Source organism: Microplitis mediator, chromosome 11 (genome assembly GCF_029852145.1).
Source record: "Microplitis mediator isolate UGA2020A chromosome 11, iyMicMedi2.1, whole genome shotgun sequence".
NCBI lineage: Eukaryota > Metazoa > Arthropoda > Insecta > Hymenoptera > Braconidae > Microplitis > Microplitis mediator.
This window is the reverse complement of record NC_079979.1, coordinates 13,637,975-13,656,977: the sequence shown is the minus strand read 5'-3', so window position 1 is coordinate 13,656,977 and position 19,003 is coordinate 13,637,975. Positions and strand designations below refer to the sequence as shown.

At 29.0% G+C, this 19,003-nt stretch overlaps 1 protein-coding gene across 5 annotated transcripts in view; it reads left to right on the top strand.

The window, feature by feature from the left end:
- Positions 1-30: 30 nt before the first annotated feature.
- LOC130677562 (neurogenic protein mastermind-like) overlaps positions 31-19,003 on the top strand; it is a 42,922-nt gene continuing 23,949 nt past the window's right edge. Inside the window, exons 1-3 of one of the 5 annotated variants that reach the window (XM_057484362.1) lie at positions 31-292; positions 1,397-1,505; positions 1,585-2,157. In XM_057484362.1, coding sequence (XP_057340345.1) covers positions 1,651-2,157 — 507 coding nt within the window. In that variant the 5' untranslated portion in view covers positions 31-292; positions 1,397-1,505; positions 1,585-1,650. Of the gene's footprint in view, positions 351-717; positions 855-1,321; positions 1,506-1,584; positions 2,158-19,003 lie in introns of those variants that run through there. The other 4 variants (XM_057484358.1, XM_057484360.1, XM_057484361.1 and 1 more) reach the window with 4 other exon arrangements.

Sequence of the window (19,003 nt, the reverse complement as noted above, 5' to 3'; positions counted from 1 at the left end):
CTAATACCAATAAACAGCAGCTGAATCTTAATTCCCAACAGCTCGCGCAAAAGCAAAACTAAAAGACAGTTTATTGGCGCAGCTGGAAGCAGCAGCGAGCGCAAGTCAGTTACTAATTCCTATGTGTTGTGTATGTCTGTACTTTAATACTAGAATACTAGTACTTGTGTAGTTATATTGTGTTGACGATTATGATTGACCGTTTGAATAACATATGCCTCCAAATCAGATACCCTCGCGCACTCCAGTTGTGTCTGATGAATGGCCCCGTGCCTACAAACAATAATATCCGGTAATTTTTAAATTTAATAAACGTTAATACTTTCTTATCATCATCACAACTAAACCAGGTGTTTTTTCATATTTATTTATTTATTTATTATCCTTTTAAATTTACAGTTTTCATTATTTAAATTCAAAAAGTGGCCGCGCGAAATAATTCAAAGTGAGGTTATGTAATTGTTGTTTATAAAAAACGTGGACACAACAATCGAGTTTTCAAAGCATTTAAAATATTTGATACATACATAAATATATATATAAATATAAATCTTTAATATAATTAATATAGTGGAGAAAAAAATTCAAAATATTTGCGGAGTACTTATGAGATTTTGAAATTTAAAAATATTAAAAACGCTCGAGTGGATTCTTGGAGACTCAGGCAAGAGGATCCCGTTTGGTTTCCTATCCCTACCTTCCATTATTGTATACACTCGCATCACGAAGCATCTCCATCTCTATCTTGATCCAACCAATACTTGCTGCCATTTATTAAACTCTCTCCATCTTTTTTTTTGCTGACGCGCGCGTCAACACGCTGTCCCAGACAACTACCTGTTGTTAAAACTTTAGTAAGTCTTTAAACTCACAGTATCCATTGAACGTTTGTATTTCATTTTATTTATCACGCTGTCTTACCAAATACATATTATTTAATGCTAATAGTTCAGTAACATCTGTGTTTAAATATATATATTTATAAAAAACTAAATATTTGATATATAAGTCGGACAGGTAAATTTAAAAAATAGATGGAGTATAATATAAGTGAAGATATAAGTAAAGTGATCGGATTTAAATAGTGTATCGTTATTTCTTTAGACGATAAAGCGAAAGGCCGTGAAGCCGGTCACATTCCCCACTGTATGTTAGTCGCGCGGCAACTCTTATCGAGAGAAGTACTGTATTTATTTCTCTTAAATATTTATCTGATTTAGAAAATATGTAAAGATTTAAAGTCGAGTGAAAAAAAAAATTGACTGCTAAGTGTCTGAATAAGTGATTATTAGTATAATAAATAATAATAGTTATGGTAATGATGATAAAAAAGTTATGATTGTGTTAAATATAATTGACGTAATAAAGGTTGTAGCTGATGAATGAATGTCTGCAGATGTCAGCTGACAGGAAATTAATCGGGTACGCGTGTGAGAGGATGCTGAAAAGACGAGCGGAAGAAGAGGAAGAAGAAGAAGAAGAAGAAGAAGGTGAAGGGGGTGAAGGTGAAAATTTAATAACAAGGTTTTATAAAAATATTATTATTGATATTAGTAATAACGAAAGTAAATCAAATTGTTCTAGTGATTGTTTAAAAAGTGTTTATTAATTGAACTGGGTTGAAACTCTGCGGTGGATTTAGGGGGCTGTATGGAGGCCGGGGGGCTCCTGCCCCATCAGCCTTCGCAAGGCCCCCCCGGCACGGGCACCGGCCCTGGTAACATAACCATTTGTGCGGGTGTAGCGAATCGACGTGGTACTAATCACTCGCCAATAAATCCAGGACTTGATCATCATCATCATCAGCAACTTAATCTTGCGGCAGGAAACCAATCAGGTCAATTGAGTTTGACGAGTCAACAGCAATTGTTAATACATCAACAAATGGGTCAGGCTCCTGGTATGGGTGAGATTCTCACCCCTAAAAAACAAAGTACTGTTGATAGACTTAGACGTAGAATGGACGGTTACCGTAAACATCAGACTGAATGTATTCCTAGATTTCATCAGTGTTTAAATGGTGCCTGTGAGCAGCACAATCAGGAGATGCAGGTTTTGAAACAACGTATTCTTGAATCAAACAAATCTAAGCAGCGTCAAGCTAAAAAAGCTGACAAGAAGCCCAATGAGACGGTCGGATTATCCAGCATTCATGTGGTAATTATTATTTTATTTTACTTTTTTTTTAGATTTATTGTTGTTTATTATTTAATATTTAACTCTCCCAAAAAAAACAAGAGCTTGTTTATAAAATGATAAATTTGTTGATGAAATTTTTTTATACCCAAAGATACTCTGAAAGCTAAACAGATTTATTTTAATATTTATGGCCGGAAATTCGTGAGATTTTTTTCATTTCTTTTCGAAACAATATAACACACAGTTAACTCTTTTAGAAGAAAAAATAAATTAGTTTATTACTCGAAAAATGTTATTGAAATCATGGTGGCCACATTTCTGGAAAACCTTGAAAGCCTGGAAAGGTCGAAATTATAAATACACTAGAGAAGTCAGGGGAAAGTCAGGGAATTTTGTCACAGAGCTGGAAAAATTTTTACTTTCTTTTTTTTTTGACTGAAAAAATCCGATAAATTTTTTTTCTGTCAAAACTGTTCAAAAAGTGGCGCGGCGCGAAGGCGATTGTAATACCGTCGAAAAAAAGTTAGTAGAAATTGATTCTAATAGCGAAAAAATGAAGCAGTTAGAATTAAAAAGGCTGTTAGAAAAAAAAGTCTTAGTAGAAACCAATCGTCAGGATCTTCAGGCTATTAACATACATACTGACAAGTTAAAAAACCAAAAACATTAAAAGTATACATAAGTATTGAACTAATAAGTTTCGCTATATTATTATTCGCGTACTTGATTAATATTTTGTTAATATTCTATAAAACGTTTTTATTTATGAAATTTATTCTAGTGAAAATGAAAAATTTATTTATATTTTATTATAGAGTAAATTACATAAAAACAGATTTAAAATAAAAAATAACAAATTATTCATTTGATAAATACAAAAAACCTAAACATAGACATATAATAAAATAAAGTTTCATTTAACGACAATGATTGATTATTTATTGAACTGACTTAACCATTTTAATTTCAACTAAATAAATATTTTCAATAATTTCATATTACTACATGTAGTCAGGGAATTTTTTAAATATTTGACTGGAATACCTGGAAGAGTCAGGGAATTTCAGTTTCAAAAAATCTGTGGTCACCATGTCAAATGCATTAAGTTTATTATTGCAACATTAAAAAGTTTATTTATTTAAATTTAATAACATAAAGTTTATAATTAAAATGAAGTCGTGATATATTAAGAATTTTAATTAAAACTTTAGTAATAATAATTTAACTATTGAATATTTTCGCTCCATAATATTTGTACTTAACGTGATGAAGATTCTCCCGACTGTTCGCATTACAATCCATTAGCCCAACGCCCACTAGTAATTTATGACTAGTAAAAATTACTGTAATATGAACATGATGTTCTCATTTATATATACATAGTTGTATGAATATATACATATAAACGAATATATTTCGTTTTATTAATATTGAAAGACAAATATTAAAGTACGTCTGAGTGTTGATTGATCGAGATTATAAAATCCAATATATAAAATAAAATGATATATTGAAATAAATATAAATATAAAAAGCTAGAGTATCGGTGTTTTAAAATTCACCTTGAGTGATATGACGACAAGTTAAGTTTATTGTGCGATACAATGTGACCGGATGAGAGGAATAGAGAAACTCCATGTGTGTTAAATATATCACGTGGTACTGGAGTTTATTTTTCATTGGATGATTTCTATTCCAGTCGTCAATATTTCCCATACCACTGATACTTTATTTATATATACAACGTGATGATTAATAACCTTAACGTCACTCACGCTCTACACTTATATATAAACATATTACTTACGTCCTACTAATATACTTGGGATTAAGATTATATTTTATTTTAATAATAATAATTATGACTGATGTAATTATTTTTAAATTACGGTTTTTAGTTTGTCTAAATATTGTAACTGACCGTGTAAATATTTCAATTTTTTGAATTTCACTTGGGTCTACGTTGCGCTCTGGGTGGTCAAACCTGCGGTTCATTTTTTAAAAATACAAATATCTTAACTTTGAATATTTTTCATTCAGTAAAATACAATAATAGAGTTATGGAACTGACAGACTATATTCAAATTTATAAAATATTTTTTTTTAGTAAACGTGAAAAATAATAATTTTATAAAGAATGCTCTCATATATATATTTTTAATAAACATAATAGTTATAATGATTAAAGGCAGAGGGTCGTTGAATTCCGATTGAATGACGCATTCTGTAGCACTCGACATACCTAATATTTGCCAACAAAAAAAAATAATTATTATATTCTACATTGAAAACAAAAATAACTTTTGTGAAACAATAATTTTTTTAGTAGTAACTTAATAAACATGATTTACTTATGAGTGTAAATGTAGCAGACATACGAAAATTTTTTAATTACATATAAAAAAAAATTAAATAATAAAATTTTAAAAAATGCATATACTGAGTTTTGAATTTTCTAAGCATGCATTTTTTTATTTTTATTTTATAAACATGTTAATTTATTATTTCAAAATTTTAAAAATTGTCAGATGTTCGCTAACTTTAATGATTCTGAAAGTAGCAGACAATTAAAAATTTAAAAATTTGTTTTCAATTATTAATTACAAAAAAACAAAAATCTAAAAAAAAATGCACATGTAGAAAATTAAAAAAACTATAAGTGCAATTTTTTCAAATATTTTTTTTTATAATTTATCGTTTTGAAAAACATCCAAAAATTATTAGACGTCGGCTAACCTCAGTATCATTAACTTTACTGTCATAGTTTACTTACACATTTAAAAAAAAAAAGATTAGGATATTTCAAGTTGAACTCAGATTTCTTAGATTAAGAAAATAATTTTCAATGAAGTCTTGAAATTTTTGGACTAAAAATATTTTAGATTCAAAATTTCCAATAGCGTAACTTTTCATAAGAAAATACAAAATTTCTAAAAAGTATTTTTTCTCTCAGTGTACACAGAAAAAAAGGATTTTTTGATGCAAAATATTCTTACTCACCCTTAGAAATTTTTTGTTTTCAATTTCGAATTCAAAAAATTTCTAGGGGTGAGTAAAAATATTTTGTATAAAAAAATCCGTTTTTTTCTGTGTACAAAAAAATGCGATCTACGTATCTCTTTTTTATTAATTATTACGAAATGTTTAACAAAAAATTTACGCTCAATAATTTTTCAATTTGTATTAAAAATAGTTTATTTTTCCAGTATAAAAATAATTAGAAAAAAAAAAGCTAAAAGTAATTACAACGTATAAAATAAATTAGGTGACATATAAGTTTGTCATCCTGTAAATAATGCAATTAAAGGGCCAATAGACTCAGACTGTCGCGTGGACCACGCAGCGTGTGCGCAGTAACGTTTACTCTGTTGAGTTGATACAAATGAAAAGTATTATGTACATACATAAACATATTTATGTGTAGGCATGTTATGTATGTACGTATGTAGAAAAGTGTGCTCCGTGTTACATATGTGAGAGCACATTGCCGCGCACACACGACGTCGATGCGCGTGTCAGTCGAGCGCTGCGCTGTTGCCACTTCCTCTATTTGTGCCCGTGGATGCTCAGCTGGGTGCACGCTCGAGGTTCTCAAATCTCAAATCTCAAATCTTCTTGACCTCATCACCAGATAAATTTTACTATTCAAATTTAAATCAGTCTCTCCCCCCTCTCTCTCTCTCCCTCTAATTAGCTCATCATAATCATCTTCATTTCCAGATACTCCTCGTAATTCTTCAACAATGATATCAAAGAAATCCTGTCATCAATTTATTTAAATAAAATTTAAATAATTAATCAAAAATTCATTTAATAAACCTAGATAAATATTTTATTAAATTGCCTAGATTTGGAGTAAATGAGGAAATTTTTCGATGCTGAATTACAAATGAAGTTAAATACAGTACGCAATTGTAGTATGACTACTGGATATAATGTATGCAGATTGAATTGTTGAGGAATTATTGCTCGGGAATATTTAATTGGGAACCACTGGTAACAGGAGGCAGCTGAACGGACAAAGAGCGAACGGTTATTGCAGGATGACAGCGTAGAGACTGGAGCTGCTGGCGGTACGCCACCTTCTCCTTAGTCTCCTGCCATCGCCTGTTGTACTATTCCAGTATATATATATGTATATATACTGCTTCTTCTACTTCTTCTTCTTCTTCTTCTTCTTCTTCTTCTTTAATTCTGTAGATATACAACAGGACTTGAATACACATATTTCTACAGGACTATAAACTCACTACCTTACCACACACACACCCCTTGTGTTATACCTGCGCGTGCTAACTTCTTTGGCATTTCGTTATTTAATTTTTCTCTCTTATACATTTACACTCACTTGTGTCCTTATGCTTACTACAGGTATATTACTCACATTTACAATTTATACTTCTATTCTGTCATCCATTCGTCCGTTTTTACTCTCATCTCAAACTGATGGTGACTGACTAGTCGCCTTGAAATATTTTTTTTTTTTTTACATACATAAATATAAAGTTATATTATATTTTTATTTACTGGAAATTTTTACACGTCATTTGAAGTTAAATAATTTAATTGACTTGATTAATAATTAGCGATTTTTTTAAATTATGTAAAATTAATTAGCGCAATTTATGTTTTTTTAATTGATAAAACACAATTTTTTAATTTAAAATATTTGTATAAATTTATTATACAGTAATTGATAAATAAAAAATTAAAATTGTAAAATTTTCATTCATAAATTAAAGATAAAAAATTTAATTGGTTCACTATTGTCAGCATAAAATAGATATGTACTAGACATTGAGGAAAAGAAAGAAACTAATAAATATATTTGTTTATTGAAATGGATAATCACAATAAAGATAGCATTGTCACGAAGTACGTAACGACAATAATTAGCAAAGCAAAGTTTAAGTAACACACGAAACAAAGACAGTTTGCAAGATAGAGTAGGAGAGAACTGATACGATGCCATTCCGATGCACAAGGTCGTTATTTGCTCATTCTTTCGGTCGCAAAACCAAACGTTACTCTGGTGTATGTGCTACATAAGTGTGTAAGTGTGTACGACAGCTGACATCTGATGTGCGCGGGTCAGACAGTACATACGCGCGACAGCTATACTAATCGCCTTGCAAACATCGCCACAATGGTTCTCAATTTACCTATCGGCTATTGTTCATCTCGCGAATGTCGCGCCCACACTGTTGAAAATTATTTTTGTTTTCGATAATCATTGCCATGGAAATCGATAAAAGTCATTAATTTTTTACATCAATATTGATTTGCTCAGATAATTTATAAAATTAAAGCATAATCTTTAATTAAATTACAATGTGAATTTCAAATTTATTTTAAAAATTTCAATAAATAGTTCATTCAAAATAACTAATTAATTTTTTTAAAGATCTATATCCTAGAAAAATTATAACTGCGTTTTCCTTTTGAAACGAATACTCAATTTTTTTGAATTAATTGATTAATTGAATTTTGACACAGTTATGACAGTTTGAATTAATCGACTTATGAAAAAAATGGGAGGTGGGAGCACTGTCTAAGAATGCATTGTTAAAAATTTTGTTTGTTTTTCAAAGATAATTGTCGTGGAAATCCAATTTTATTTGTTCATTTTTTTTATCGATATTGATTCGTTCAGTTTCTTTGAAAAATTAAAGCATAATCTTGAATGATAATACAATTTGATTTTTAAAATTTCGATAATAGTTTATTTAAAACAACTATAATTAATTTTTTCAAAATCTATATCCTAGAAAAATTATAACTGCGTTTTCCTTTTCAAACGAATATTTCATTTTCAAAAATTAATTAATTAATTAATTGAATTTTGATCCAGTTACGACACTCGAAAGTAATCAACATATTTAAAAAATGTGGGTGGGGAGCAATGTCTGAGAATGCAGTGTTAAAAATTTTGTTCGTTTTTCAAGGATAATTGTCATGGAAATTAAATAAAATTTATTGATTTTACTTGGAAATCGATTTGTTCATATACTCAAAAAAATAAAAATTTATATTCTATGGGATTAATGATGATATCGAATTAGATTTAAATTCAAAAAATTTTAAAAATACCGTATTAACTTCCTTTTGAAAAACCTTAATTAGTTTTTGATAATCGTGAGTTTATTAAAATCTTGCTGTGATATTTCTCGTATTTGCAAACTAATCATCTCTACCTGAAAAAAAAAAATTCTACATCCAAATTATGACTTTTAAAATAACTACCAGCTTTAAAGTAAATATCATTCAAAATTAATTGATTTATAGACTGTAAAAAAAAAATTATTTAGATGAAGTAAAGTAAAATACATTGAGATTTTAATTTGTATGACATTTATGACTTAAAATTTTTAAGTAATTTAAAAACAAAGTATATAAATAAGTTAATTTATATTTTATGTTTTTGACTGCTTTAAACTTGTCAATAACTTCCAGTAATTTGCTTTAAATCTGCAGTAAAATTTTTAAGACTGTACAATAATATTCCAGGATCATCACCTTCATCTTCATCTCCACCTCCACCTTCATCTTTATCTTAATCTCAATCTAAAATACTTTTAATTCAATTATTCCATAAAAACTGACAAAAGTCCATACAGAAAAAAAAATTTCATGACACAAGAAAAATTTTTCATTATAAAATAAAAACAAAAATTTTCTTGGCTAAAGAAAATTTTTTCTCGCTCCTAAAAAATTTTCGTTTCCAATTCATAATGAAAAAAATTTCTTAAGGCAAGTAAAAATTTTTTGTGTCAAGAAATCATTTTTTTCTGTACATATTCAAATATTTATCGTCAAATCATTTGCATCAACAAAATCATACACTAAAAAAAATTAACTTTTGTAAAAAAAATATTTTCTTAACCAGTAAATCAATAAAAATTATTACATATTTAAATTGAACAATAATTTTCTTGATAGAAGAAAATCGAAATTTACTCACAGTACTCCAAAAAAAAATATCAGCATATCTCGAGCTATGGAGGGTAGAGGTACCTCTACCCTCCATATCTCGAGCTGAGCTCGGATTTCTTCGATTGAGAAAATGATTTTAAATTCTTCACACTTTGTATTAAAAGTATATTAGATTGATAATTTTCAATAGCATAACTTCTTGTAAGACGAGTAGAGTAACAGTACCAAATATTGACCAAGCTCCAATTAATGACTGGGCACATAAATACTCTTAAAAATTTTTAAATTGCGGAATTTAATTCATGAAAAATTTGCAGTTATGTTATAAATGTTTTATGAATTAAATTTCACAATTTAAAAATTTTTAAGAGTATTTATGCGCCCAGTCATTAATTGGAGCTCGGTCAATATTAGGTACTTACCCTATACAATATTTCTAAAAGTTAATTTTTTCTCAGTGTAATATAAATTTAAAAAAAAAATTTTTCTTTCATTATAAAAAATAGAGTCGATTATTTTATTGATTAAACGTTGGAGGAAAAAAACGACAGATTGATGGTGTATAGGGATGCGTAAGTTAAGAAATACGAAACAGATGTGCGTGACTGGAACGATGGATACCGTGAAGGTGTTTGGTGTGTATACATACGTATGACAAGCCTCCACTCTGCTCCACTCGGCGATCTATATGATGAGAGTACACACACCCTATACTACACTAGTGGCTTTAACGCTTACTGTAATAGATACACCATACATCCATACACCTATATTTATATTTATATATATATATTGTATGTGTAATGTAATGAGTAAGAGTGTAAGTGGTCTCAACCCACGGCGCCATAGTATCCCCTCATAGGCTACAGAGGTTCTCAAGCGTACCAGTAAATAAACAACTTACATTGCATTATAATATTAAATAAAACATCATATATATATATATGTAATACATACATATAGAAGTAGGATACAACACTAAATACAGTGATATACATATAAGAAATGCTAAGTTTCATGACTAGTAACTTTAAATTATTTTTATTGTGCATCGTCATTTACAAAACATCAATATTAACAACTAAATTTAGCTATAGTATACTCGTTGCTTGGTGACTGTCAGTTTCATTTGCACGTGCGATTAATCTATGCTAACTTATAATATTAACTCGTCAGTTTTTTTTTCACTTAATTTAATTATGTATACATTTTTTTTCTTTGATATTTGAATTGATAGGCATGAAAATAATTAAATTATAATCTAAGAAATAATTTAATTAATATTTTTAATAAATTTCATTATTTTCAAGGTACATTCCGTATGAAAATAACATATACGGTCAAAATATATGATAAATATCTGAAAATATATTTGTGCAATTTAACTATATTTTCTGATAGATTTTTTTTTTATATTCAAAAATATAATATTCATCATATATGAGTCCGCATGTGTTGAGCATATATAAAATATATATTTTTATCATATATATAAATGTATAGTAAAAAAAAATTTTTTATTAGTATGACCAACTACGAATTAGATCTAAATTTTGATACACTCTTTGAATTGCAGGTAAAATTTTCAAAATCGGTTAATTCGATGCGAATATATATACCCATATACATATACATACACCAAATAAAATATATGGTGCCATATATAATATAAATTATATGCTACCAAATATTTCATTTCATATAAAAATTTTATATTTTTTGAATATAAAAAAAAATATATCGATACAATATATTATAAGGTAAATGCAGATGTATTTATAGCTCAATATAAAAAACATATAAGTTTCATATATTTACTACTGTATATAATTTTATATTAAATCGGCCAAAATCTCTATACGATTTTTTATAATATATCATATATTTTTTGTTGCAAACATATATGATTTTATATATTTTAACCATATATTGTTTTTTCATACAGGATGTGATAGATCCTTGGATGATTGTTTTTTAAAATTTGTTAATTAAATAAAATTTTTTCGGGTGATTCGGTTAATTTGAATGGAAGTTCTCAGTCTGTTAAAGTGGGCTGGTACTTGGGCATGTTTAAAAAAAACTAAATAAAAGCAAAGTCTTATTTAGGCACTAGAGAATGGATCCAGAAAGTTGGTAGTGAGCGTGAGTCAACAGTCAACGCGATGTCTCGTGTACAAGTCAACCTGTTTTACTCCCACTACATATTTGACAGTACCGTAGCATATAATCGCGCATGCGTGAGTGCACTACGGTGTACTGAGAGAGCGAATGAGTGAATAAGGGGTATAAGTAAGTAAGTAAACAAGTGAGTTAGAGAGTGTGAGGTAAGGTGGGTATCGGTACGAGTTTGTGTAAATGATAATAAGATGAAAGCAACTCTATGAGTTGAGGAACCAACGGCCTCCGACCCGTTCACCCTATCCTAGGTGGAGTCGTTTTGGTACCAGTGGATCTCAACTCGCGGATAAACACGCGTTGTTTTCTTTTTTTTTTTACACACTTACTTATTTTATTTAAATAAATTTTTTAATTTTAAAAATCAAACAGTGGGTAGATTTAATTCCGAGGCCAATGACTCGGCAAAAGTTCCTAGAGTTTTTTATTTTTACCATTGAGTTAATTAAGATGAATGAGCTAATAATTAGTATTGTTTAATTTAGTATATAAAAAATAAAAAAAGGGAAATTGAGCGTCACTGCGGGTGTGACCGTGAACAAAACGGCAGAAAGCAAGGCAACGTTGTGTAGCAGTATCTCAACAAGTCTAAGACCCCACCAACATCCCTTTCATTTCCCTTTCTCGGTTTGATCTTCTTGCATTAATTTTTTATTTTATTATTTAAAAATACACTTCTTGTCCACTGTTGGGATTATTGTGATCACAAGTAAAGAAGGACAGTTTAGCAATTGCTTTTTATAGTGTAAGTAGTAATATTAGTAGCAATATGTATATTACTCATTACACTGGAGTATACCCTATTATATCATTATAGAGATCGGTAGAGTCGGAGATAGAGGTAGAGGTAGAGGAGAAAACGCTGCGTGCCGCGAATAAGGGAAGGGAAGCCAATGATCTCACGGTGGGGATTTTAACTCGGGTTAGGTGAGGTTAGTCGATTCTCCTTTTTCTTTCCTTGTTTCTTTCTTTGAAAGTATATCTACTTTACTTTACTCCTATACTTAGTGCAGTATTTGTATTTGTATACAAGGGACAGAGTTTAATCTCTCTTTTTATCCCAGCTCAATGATCGCATACTCTCTCTCAGCCGACAATACGGTTAGCGGAAGATTCTGACACGGGGGAAGGTCACTCAAGAGATTGCCGAGAGATGACACTACCGCGCCTATACACTATCACTGTAATCATCATTTTATTTTATTATTATCATTATCACTCAGACCATTAATACTTCATTAATGTATATATATATATATATATATATGTAGAAGGTACATGTATAGTCAATTATTACGATATGTTCGGCCTTAGGTCTTGCGTTTACATGACGTGAAAAAAATTATTTTTCATGACAGCAGTAAAAGTAATTAAAATGTTTTGTAATTAGTCATACTAGAAATATTTTAAATTTTTATCATTATCAATTTTATTTTATTTTTATCAGTATCACTACACTAGAAAATTTACGGAGTGAATCCGGAGTAAATGCGGAGCAGATGACTATTTATTTAAACCCCTTGGAGTAAAATTCACTCCGACAGGGAGTTTGTTTTAATATTAATATTAATTAAATAAACAAATCACAGTTTAATTGGATAAAAATATTTCCTTGTTATTATTTAATGTTTGTTGTTAATTTTTGTACAACGTTTCGTCGGTTTTCCGACCTTATCAAGTACTAGAAAGAAAAAATAAAATAAAATTAATGTACATTTTGAGAATATATCATTAACTTAAATAGTAAAAAGTAATTGTGAGATTAAATTATACTAATTCAAATCACATAGATAATTAATAAATCATGAATTACCTTAATTATTTATGAGTGTGAATGTAGCAGACGGTAGACAAATTTAAGATTATAAATAAATAGAGAAAATAATTCAAAAAACAATATTTATAAAAAATGCACTTAATAATTAAAAAATTTTTTTAATTTAATTTTCTCAACTATTTACTCTATTTATTAATTATTTAAAAATTTTTCTGATGTTTGCTACATTCACATTCATAATTATTAAACATTAATTGTCAAAAATTTTGAATTAATATTAATACTAAAATTCAAATCGGAGTGATAGGATTTAAATAAAATCCACATCCGAAATCACTCCGTTGGAAAAACAAACTTTCAATTTACTCCGTATTCGGAGTGAGTTTTTTTAAATCTCCGGAACTTCAAGTAACGGAGTGAATTCAAATTGAAATGAAATCCGTAATTACTCAAAATTCACTCCCGATTTTTTACCGTAAGACCGTTAATACTTAATTAATATACATGTAGAGTAGAAATACCAATCGTGGCCACTGCTCCATTTTTGGACATTTGTATTTTATTTTAATTAATGAAAAACATAAAATAAAATTTCCATTTTAACAGTGATAAAAATATCTTTCTTCATATTTTGAAAATGAAACGTCATTGCGTCTTTTAAAAATTATTTTAATTTAATTTTTCAAATATCCGAAACTGGCATTAAAGTGGCAAAAAACATTATCTCTACCTCATATATATTTATGTAGTACACAGAAAAAAAAATTATCTTGAATCAAGAAAATATTTTAGAAGACAAACGTTTTCGAGAATCAAGTCAAGACTTTCTTGAGTTAAGCGAATTTGTATTGGTCAGAAAATTTCTACTTTATCCGAGAAAATTTAGGTTTTCAAAAAAATTTTCTTTAATCACGAATATTTACCTTAAGTTGAGATTTTTTTCTGTGTAGGTACATATATAGTCAATGACTACAATTTATTCGGCTTTACGTCTCGCATTTACATGACACTAAAAAAAAAAATTTCATCCAATAGCAGTAAAATTAATAAAAATATTTTCATTAATATGAATTTTAATTTACTATTTATTATCATTATTACTGAAATCATTAGTACTTAATAAATATACATGCATATATATGTACATATATAGTCAATTATTACATATTCGGCCTTATTCCTGCACGTACATGACGTGGAAAAAATTATTGTTCATACAACAGCAGTAAAATTAATAAAAATATTCGATAATTACTCACACCTTAGAAACATTCAAAATTTTCATCAAAGTAACTTTTATTTTTTTATTTTAACACTAGAACATATGATAACTTTATATTTATTACTTGATAATTAAATTAGGCCATTCGTATAATTTGTTTTGATTACCAAAAAAAAAAATACATGTATAATTTGAGAATATCAGTTTAGTTGCGTAATTGCCATTATGAAGAGAGTGAAAGAATTTCATTAATAATTAATAAATATTTAATGAATAATTAGTATAAAAATGCATGTAGAATGCAAAGAGGAAAATATTTTCAGTGGGCAATGATCGAGAAGAGGTGAACTAACAGGATCGCAACAAGTGACTACTCGTGCTTCTACTTGAAACATATATATATGTATATATACATCTTTAACATTCTTTATCTGAGTTTAGAGTGATTGCTCATCGTTACTATACCGCCCTCCTTTCTCTTATATAAATTAGCTTCTGTCTGTTCTTACAGTTAACAGACTACAGGTTCCCATTGGATGAAAATATTTAAATGAATTAACTTGGCAAAGTTTTTTAAATACAAACAGTATCAATATATCTATTAAATTATATCGATATATGTTAGTAACTATTAACATTTAAAATACTCACCAATTATTATGATTCCTTAATACTGATTGGTTTATTATTGCGTAATTTAATGGGGCAATTTAATTGTATGAGTAAGCTTTTACGTGTGTAATACATGTATGGATGTATCTCACTTACTCTTGCTAGTCTGGTGTAGGTTATTGAGAGAGCCCCTTGCGTAACGGTGTCATGTAATAGGCAACGACGAATCGACCTTCTCTCGACGAGTTGCAACCACCACCCACCTTTATTCTCCTCTTGTATTGCGCGCACGCGCTTACTATTCTCTATACTTTACTTAACTTTTTTTTATATTTTAAATCTCACTAATGTAAAAGTTGAAATTTTATCTTATAAACTTTTAAGCCTTTAATCTAGACAAGTTGTTACATTTTAAATATCAACAATATTTACAAACAATTAAATTGTTAAATTTTTTCATCTAAAAAATTTTAATTATTCATTATTTAAATCAGACTAATGAGTAATTTATGCAGATTTTATTTCCAATGGTTTGTAAATATGGAATCAATATAAATAAAATTCTTTGAAATATCAAAAATTTAATCAAGAAGTTGATGATAAAAAATTCAAAACAGTTGAAAATGAATCATAACAAAGGGTAAAAGTTTTTGATTGGCCCAAGTATTTAAATATATAAAGTGCGCAAGCGCTTACATTACACTGACTCTGTACTCTAAAAAAGAGTAGAGTGTGTTAGGATAAAGTTACGGTCTTGATGGACTATGCAGACGCAAAGAGGTGAGGGAGTCGGCAAGTAATGAGTTGTAGGAGGGCGGCTGGAATAAAAAGGAGAGACCGTAAAAGATAAAAAAGGACTCGCGTGGCTCGATACTCGAAACGAGTCATGTATACCGCATATTTCTACACCACACATTTATTCGTACATACATACATACAAATATATATAATATGTATTTCATACATCTATACATATGTGTATAATAGACCTTATACAGACAATAATCAAGAATGTGTATAGGGAGCATACGTGGCTCTTACCGTTGCGCAGTTGATCGCTGTCAGAAATTCTTTCGCCGCGGCGGCGGCACCAGCAGCAGCAACAGCAGCGATGGCGCATACACCAACATATTATTACCAGCATACATATATCAACATAGCAACTAAAATCTGTGCAATTCTTCATAAATATTGATTATAGATTAAATATATATTTCCATAGAAAATAACCAATTATTTTAAAAAAAATAATAAAGGTATATATTTATTATACTTTTACTAATATACTCTCCTGAATTGATTGTATATTTCAGACTAGTAATCCATGAATACATAAATATGAGTTGCTGCAAAAAAGAGAAAGTTTTAAACTTCTTTTTTATTTTTACAAAAGACAAATAAATTAATTACATAACAAAATTAAATTTTAATGTTAAATATTAATTACTTTGATGCATTGAATATAAAAGTGAATTGTATTTATATATTTATGACACATGGAAAAAATAATTAAATATCTAATAAATTTATTATAATTACAAAGTTTATAAATCGATGATACGGATAAAATAATGCATAGAGGTAATCAATGGGATTTGCGGTAGAGCGAGGGTTTATTTACTGGCGGTGAGTAAAGAGAGAATTGGGGGTAAGAGCATCGACGCAAAGTCAGTGACGCACTATGTGCCTCAACACACGTTGTCTTTACTTTTCAGTTCTCTCACCGTCATATTCACAATCACAGGACAATCACACTATCAGAGTATCGTGACTGTATGAATGTACATGTATACTGTGGAATAGATATGAGTGTGTGTGCTTCTTACGCCACTGGGATCGATATCCCGGGAGGCCAAACAGTAAACAGCCGGTTGGTCAGGATAACGTTCGCAGTGGGGGATGATGGTGGTGGAGCTTCCACGGTGAACGGTGTGAAAGCACGATTAGGTATCCACCATCGCCCACCATCCACATCCACCTACTGTCATCGGCTATGAACAAGTGAAGTAGAGCATCTCAACTAAAAGCATATCATATCATACTATTTGTTTTTTTTTTTATTTATTTATTCATCATCAACTTCGCAAATAGTAAACTACACGGTTATTTATTAAATCTCATTTTTATCAACCCCTTTTATTTCCAGACGTCTTTAGACACCTTGATTATCATCTTAATTAATTTAATTAAAATACTTTTTAAATAAATTCCCAGTCACGGGCTAAATAAATAATATGTCGTCTCATTGTCAGAATTACAAGTTTAGATATGGATATGATATGAATGTATATATATGTATATATGTTTAATCTGGTATGCTGCCTTATGCTGATCTTAGCATTTCTGTTGCATCAAGAGAGTAAACAGGTCTACGCCACTGACTGCACAAGGGGAATGCAATACACCTCAGTGATCCTCAACTCATCTATTATAATTCAAATTTTACCCCGAACTTAATACACTGTAAAAAATTTATTGGACCCGGTACAGTGTAAACATTTTGGTGTGAAAATTACCCCAAATTCGGTGTTAAATTTAGGCGGGTGAATTTAAAATTTTTACACTGCCAAACGTGTAGATGTAATTCAAGATAATTTTGCGTTAAAAAAATTAATCATAAAAATATTTAAATGTTCAAAATACTATTTAATATCTAAATAAAATTAATGTAATTAAAAATATTCAATGATCGTTTGTTGCTCATTAATCAAAATTACGAGTAGCAGGGAATGGTGGAAAAAAAAGTAGATTACACCATGTTAAAATTACACGGATGGAAAATTTACACCGTGAGAATTTTACACCGTAATTTCACACTACACCGCCGTGTAAAGTTCTCCCGGTCCATTTTTACATCGAAATTTTTTAGTCTATTACCTGCGTAAACACGATTACTAATTAGTTTCTATTTATATTTAAAAAAAAAAAAAAAATAAATACACAAAAGATATAAATAAATTTTAATAGTTTTATATTTAGGTCACTCTTATCTCCACTAAAAATATAACTATTTATTTATTTATATGATTTGTTTATAAATAAATATTTATTAATAGACAGTTAATTTTTATATATAATTGAAATTGAAACGTAGATGAATGATGGGAAAAGTAGAACACAAACAAGTAAATCGAGTTCACTAGGCAAATAAACAAGTAACAAGTACTGCACTCATGTTAATATTCAAATAATATATATATAATATATACATTATTATTATTAAATATATATATTTTATTAATTACACACAAGGTGTCAATGTCAATATTAATACAATAAATTTATTAAAATTATGTATTAATATCCAGTAATTAATTACAATGTAATTGTAATTTATTAGGGATAAAAGGAAAATATTATTGCGCTTAGTGATCCAGGATAATTAGGTTAATTAATTAATAAATGAATGACAATTAATTGAGATTTGTAGAACATGTAATTAAACGTATGCATATAAATATGTTAATATATATAAATACATACATTGTATGGTGTAGTGATGCATCCGGGCTGATGCATACGGCGATTTCTCTTATTCAAAATTCTATATCTCCGTTGGAATGTGTGTTGACCATAATTTCGCTGCTACTTCTCTTTCCATAGAGATGGAGGAGGTGCCGGTGGAGGAGGAGAATGAGAATAAGGAGGAGGGGGAGGTGAAGGAGAGTTTTACAGTGCAACGTCCTCGTCGCGCGCAACTTGCACGAGAGACAATTGTCAGTGGCGTAGGTGGCATTCGTTGATGGTTAACTTTGTAACATGCCGCCAACTTTAAATCTGTACACTTTAAATCTTACATCAACATTTCATTCTTCACTCCCTCATTGGAAAAAAAAAAAAAAAAAAAGTCAAATTTTCTGTCTGAAAAAAATTTTTTACTCCAATTTTTAATCTTCACTATTTATATAGATCATTAAATTTAAATTAACAAATTACTTTACATCCAATATCAAGTATATGTTCGTAGAAAAAAAAAACGCGAGTTCAGTAGTACGAGTTTGAATCCGGTCAGACGGAGTTGGTTTTTATTTGAAATAAATAATTAAGTTTTCAGTATAATATGAGATTTTGTCGGAAATTATTTAATACAAGCTCATAAACTCGGTATGTATATTAAAGTTTTGATTAATAAGGATATATATATG